Source organism: Pleurodeles waltl, chromosome 9, assembly GCF_031143425.1.
Source record: "Pleurodeles waltl isolate 20211129_DDA chromosome 9, aPleWal1.hap1.20221129, whole genome shotgun sequence".
NCBI lineage: Eukaryota > Metazoa > Chordata > Amphibia > Caudata > Salamandridae > Pleurodeles > Pleurodeles waltl.
In genome coordinates, this window is record NC_090448.1 from 998,589,290 (window position 1) to 998,595,289 (window position 6,000).

At 43.6% G+C, this 6,000-nt stretch overlaps 1 protein-coding gene across 4 annotated transcripts in view; it reads left to right on the forward strand.

The window, feature by feature from the left end:
* RMDN3 (regulator of microtubule dynamics 3) overlaps positions 1-5,736 on the forward strand; it is a 114,188-nt gene extending 108,452 nt beyond the window's left edge. For all 4 annotated transcript variants that reach the window (XM_069208563.1, XM_069208565.1, XM_069208564.1 and 1 more), the window contains one exon: positions 5,245-5,736. In XM_069208563.1, coding sequence (XP_069064664.1) covers positions 5,245-5,314 — 70 coding nt within the window. In that variant the 3' untranslated portion in view covers positions 5,315-5,736. The remainder of the gene's footprint in view (positions 1-5,244) is intronic.
* The last annotated feature ends 264 nt before the right edge of the window (positions 5,737-6,000 follow it).

The following is a 6,000-nucleotide window of genomic DNA, read 5'->3' on the forward strand; positions in this document are numbered from 1 at the left end:
AATGTATCACTGAGGCTCTGCTAACCAGAACCTCAGTGTATATGCTCTCTCTGCTTTTAAAATTGTCACTGCAGGCTAGTGACTAATTTGACCAATTCTCATTGGCACACTGGAACACCCTTATAATTCCCTTGTATATGGTACCTAGGTACCCAGGGTATCAGGGTTCCAGGAGATCCCCATGGGCTGCAGCATTTCTTTTGCCACTCATAGGGAACTTGGACAATTCTTACACAGGACTGCCACTGCAGCCTGAGTGAAATAAAGTCCACGGTATTTCACAGCCATTTTCACTGCACATAAGTAACTTATAAGTCACCTATATGTCTAACCCTCACTTGGTGAAGGTTAGGTGCCAAGTTACTTAGTGTGTGGGCACCCTGGCACTAGCCAAGGTACCCCCACATTGTTCAGGGCAAACTCCCCGAACTTTGTGAGTGCGGGGACACCATTACACGTGTGCACTACACATAGGTCACTACCTATGTGTAGCGTCACAATGGTAACTCCGAACATGGCCATGTAACATGTCTAAGATCATGGAATTGTCACCCCAATACCATTCTGGTATTGGGAGGAAAATTACATGATACCCTGGGTCTCTAGCACAGAACCTGGGTACTGCCAAACTGCCTTTCCGGGGTTTCCACTGCAGCTGCTGCTGCTGCTGCCAACCCCTCAGACAGGTTTCTGCCCCCCCCCCCCCTGCGGTCTGGGCAGCCCAGTCCGAGGAAGGCAGGACAAAGGATTTCCTCTGAGAGAGGGTGTTACACCCTCTCCCTTTGGAAATAGGTGTGAAAGGCTGGGGAGGAGTAGCCTCCCCCAGCCTCTGGAAATGCTTTGATGGGCACAGATAGTGCCCATCTCTGCATGAGCCAGTCTATACCGGTTCAGGGATCCCCCAGCCCTGCTCTGGCGTGAAACTGGACAAAGGAAAGGGGAGTGACCACTCCCCTAACCAGTTCCTCCCAGGGGAGGTGCCCAGAGCTCCACCAGTGTGTACCACACCTCTGCCATCTTGGATTCAGAGGGCACAATGGACTGCTCTGAGTGGCCAGTGCCAGCAGGTGATGTTAGACTCCTCCTGATAGCGGCTTACCTCTTTCACTAGCCAAGCCCAGTTTCTTAGTAGCCAAACCTCCTTTTCTGGCTATTTAGGGTCTCTCCTCTGGGCTATTCATCAGATAACGAATGCAAGACCTCACCAGAGTTCCTCTGCACTTCCCTCTTCGACTTCTGCCAAGGATCGACCACTGACTGCTCCAGGACGCCTGCAAAACCGGAACAAAGTAGCAAGACGACTACCAGCAACATTGTAGCGCCTCATACTGCCAGCTTTCTCTACTGCTTCCTGGTAGTGCATTCTCTGAGGGCTGTCTGCCTTCACCCTGCACTGAAAGCCAAGAAGAAATCTCCCGTGGGTCGACGCAATCTTCCCCCTGCCAACGCAGGCACCAAACTTCTGCATCACCGGTCCTCTGGGTCCCCTCTCATCCTGACGAGCGTGGTCTCTGGAACACAGGAGCTGGGTCCAAGTGTCTCCCACAGTCCAGTGGCCCTTCTGTCCAAATTTGGTGGAGGTAAGTCCTTGCCTCCCCACGCCACACAGCAAACTTCTGTACTGCGTTTTTTGCAGCTGCTCCGGCTTCTGTGCATTTCTCCAAGGATTCCTTTGTGCACAGCCTAGCCTGGGTCCCCAGCACTCCGTCCTGCATTGCCCAACTCGCTGAGTTTGACTCTGACATCGTGGGACCCTCCTTTTGTGACTCTGAGTTCACAGATCTTCTAAGTGCCTGTTCCAGTACTTCTGTGGGTGCTGCCTGCTTCTGCAGGGGCTCTCTGAGTTGCTGAGCGCCCCCCTGTCTCCTCCTCCAGGGGGCGACATCCTGGTCCTTCCTGGTCCCCAGCAGCACTCAAAATCCTCAACGGCAACTCTTGCAGCTAGCAAGGCTTGTTTGTGGTATTTCTGCCTGGAAACACTTCTGCAACATCCAGCACGCCGTGGGACATTTTCCATCCAAAGGAGAAGTTCCTAGCCCTTTTTGTTGTTGCAGAATTTTCGGCTTCTTGCACCCGGAGGCAGCCCTTTTGCACCTTCATCCGGGGTTTAGTGGGCATCTGCCCCACCCCCTCCGAACACTTGCATGACTCTTGGATTTGGTCCCCTTCCTTTACAGGTCCTCAGGTCCAGGAATCCGTCTTCAGTGTTATGCTGGTGCTTGTGGTTCTTGCAGAATCCCCTATCACGACTATTGTGTCTTTCTGGGGTAGTAGGGTAACTTTACTCCTACTTTCAAGGGTCTTGGGGTGGGGTATTTTGGACACCCTTACTGTTTTCTCACAGTCCCAGCGACCCTCTACAATCTCCCATAGGTCTGGGGTCCATTTGTGATTCACATTCCACTTTTGGAGTATATGGTTTGTGTTGCCCATAGACCTATGTCTACCTATTGTGATTCTACATTGTTTGCACTACTTTTCTTACTGTTACTGACCTGTTGTGGGTTTGTGTACATATAACTTGTGTATATTACTTACCTCCTAAGTGAGGGTATTCTCTGAGATACTTTTGGCATATTGTCACTAAAATAAAGTACCTTTATATTTAGTAACTCCGAGTATTGTGTTTTCTTATGATATTGTGCTATATGATATAAGTGGTATAGTAGGAGCTTTACATGTCTCCTAGTTCAGCCTAAGCTGCTTTGCCATAGCTACCTTCTATCAGCCTAAGCTGCTAGAAACACCTCTATTCTACTAATAAGGGATAACTGGACCTGGCATAGGGTGTAAGTACCACAAGGTACCCACTATAAGCCAGGCCAGCCTTCTACAATTGGTACATCCAGAAATTGGCATACTTAATTTACATATAAGTCCCTAGTAAAGTGCACAACAAGTGCCCAGGGCCTCTAAATAAAGTGCTACTAGTGAGACTGCAGCACTGTGTGTGCCACCCACTCAAGCAGCCCTTACACATGTCTCAGGCCTACTGTTGCAGAGCCTGTGTGTGCAGTTTACACTGTCTTGTGGACTTGCCATTTAAAACTTCTTGCCAAGCTTTAAACTTCCCTTTTTATTACATACAAGTCACCCGTAAGGTAGGCCCTGCGTAGCCCATAGGACAGGGTGCTGTGTAAGTAAAAGGCAGGTCATATACTTTTAAGTTCAAATGTCCTGGTAGTGAAAATCTCCTAAATTTGTTTCCACTACCGTGTGGCCTACCACTCTTAGGTTAACAGTGGGGATTCCTTATTACATTTAATAAGCTGTAATTCTTAATTGTGAAGGAGTTAATATGTCCTGTTTAGTACCTATGGAATTGTAATATTAAATCCTCTTTAATAGTAAAGTCGGATCTTTTGGAAAGTTGGCATTTTCCTGCTCAGCCCTGTGTGCCTGCAGCCTCTCTCCAATACACTGGGGTGTGGTGACAGCTGGACTTGTGAATTCCCTCTAGACCGCCACGTTCAAAGGGAACTTAGGTGTGACCAGTGGACAATCAACATCCTGATGGGCCATCCTAGGCAGGATGGGAGGGAAGAGCCAAGCACAGCCTCACACTTACACCTGAATAGCTAGTGTCCTGTCCCCACACAAAGGTCCGCATACCCCCTTGTAGTGAGCCTGGAGCCATTGCAAGGAGAAAGGACCTCTATGTACTTCAGAGACCCTTCTTTGAAGTCTCCCCAATTCAAAGGCACAAATAGTTATAAGTGCTGGACCTCTGACCCTACCAACTCAGTACACTACTGGACTTGAGAAGAATTCTGACAGGAGAAATGACTGCTGTTGTGCTACAAGAACTGTCACTCTGGACTGCTGCTCTGGAAGAACAGATTTTCAGTTGTCCGAACCAATGTATCTCCCTCGACGCAACGCATTGCTGCTGTCACAAGAGTTGCATACCCTGCATAGCAGACTGCATGGCACATAATTTCCAGCTTCTGACGCATCTCCGACTTTGTGCAGCTCATAACTGACGCATCACCTATAGCTGAAGGATCAAGGACAATGCATCACCTTCTCCGCTCCCCACATCTGGGCTTCAACATTCACACAGCTACAAATCAAGGTACAGTTTCAGCAGGTCAGAGCTGGTTCCTGTATCCGATCGGCTTTCCATCGCGGTCGGCCTGAATTTTCAGATTAGACTCAGTCTAGCGTGACCAGATAGCCATGGTTGGTGCTTTATGATTCTAAGCACTACAATTAAGTTTATTCTTTTGAAAATTTATATCTCGACTTCTACTTATTGGATTTTTGCTGTTTTGATCTTGTTCATAAAATTATAATCTATTTTTCCAACCTGGTATGGAATCTTTTTGTGGTGTTTTCACTGTTACTATTTGAAGTGTTGCACAAATGCCTTACACGTTGCCTCTTAAGTTAAGCCTACCTGCTCTGTGCCAAGTGAGCACTGGTTAATTTATGGTGTGTATCTGATTAAACCCAAACTAGGAGTGTTGTTCCTGCTTGGACAGGCTGCATACATCTCCCAACCAGAAACCCAATTTCTACCAGTAACGTTTTTATTATTGTTGGTTATTTTGAAGCCTGGTGTGATTGCTGCCTTCAAGGACCGCAGTAGGACACCCCTTCCTAAAAATCTTTTATGTGTAGCTATATGAAAACCTCAGGGAAGAGGTTTGAAGTAGTTACATGAAAACTAATGTATACAAAATATTTACTTTGAAACAAGTAAGCTGTGGCAACAATTGTAATATTTGGTAAATCAAAATCTTCATTTTTAGTATATATATATTTTTTTTACATGTATATATTTTGTAGTTGTTCTACCTTTTTAACGTTCATATATTTTTTATCTTATTAGCAATCTTTTTTTTTTTTTTAATACACACATAATGCAAGAGGTTGTGGAGCCTAGTTTACATCATTTCTTCTCATCTAAACATGAATTGTGTACCATTTTCTAATTGTGTTGTACACTTAGTCATTTGACGTTAAAGAACATCAATTTTTCCCCTCATTTTTGGATTACTCTATTGCCTTTTTGTCCCTCTATCTTTTAGATGTATACTTTCTCAAAAAATATGTTTTACATCTCCATTTTAATTCCACTTGTTTCCCCATATACCTGATTTCAATTAAAATAAGTTCAATAACATTGCAGATAAGTTTCTATTATTAAAAGTACATGCATGTAGGCAATCTTGTTCACATGTCACCTATTTCTCTGTTTTGTAATAGCCTGATAAATATTTTTTTACTTTACAATTTCAGAAATTATTATAGCACTGATTTTGTCGTAAATGGACAACTGGAAGGTAATCCAGGAGAATTTGAGCACTAACGGCAAACAATCCTTGTCTTAACAAAGGCAGAACAAGCACAAGATTTTTGACGACAGAGTGAGATTCCTCATTGACAGTGTTAAACTGAAATACAATTTTAAAACAGTGGACCACTACATTGTATGCAGTGTAAATGTATTGTGTTTTTAACATGCAAATACAATTATTTAATTCTGAAACTAACATGATATGTTTACTGAAGTTCTTACATAGTGTTGTCTGATCAAGTACTGTTAAAGAATATTATGAAGTAACCCAGTATTTATAAAAACGTGTTTTATACTAAATGAAATGTGTTTTATGTTTATACTGTTGACCTTTGTCCTTGACCCATTTTGTCTTCGACCAAAATGTCACAAGTGAGTGGTTGTTTGTGCCTTAATTCCATTCCTAAAATAAATGTACCTATCTATACTTTAAAGTTTTGTTATTTTTTCTTATTTTTTTTCATTTTGCAATATCAAAGCAGACTGCTGAACTGAATCTCCAAATTCCGGCAATGCTAGCAATAATGGACTTCAAAAAAATAATACAACAATGGCAAAAATTCTAAACACGTCACATGTGTTTTTTTTTTTTTTTTTTTTTTTTTTTTTTTAAACATGCCTGTCTACAGTGAAAAGAGCTAAAGTGGGGGAAAAAAAAAAGATTGAGGGAGAAATTCTGGGATATTAGGTTTCCACAT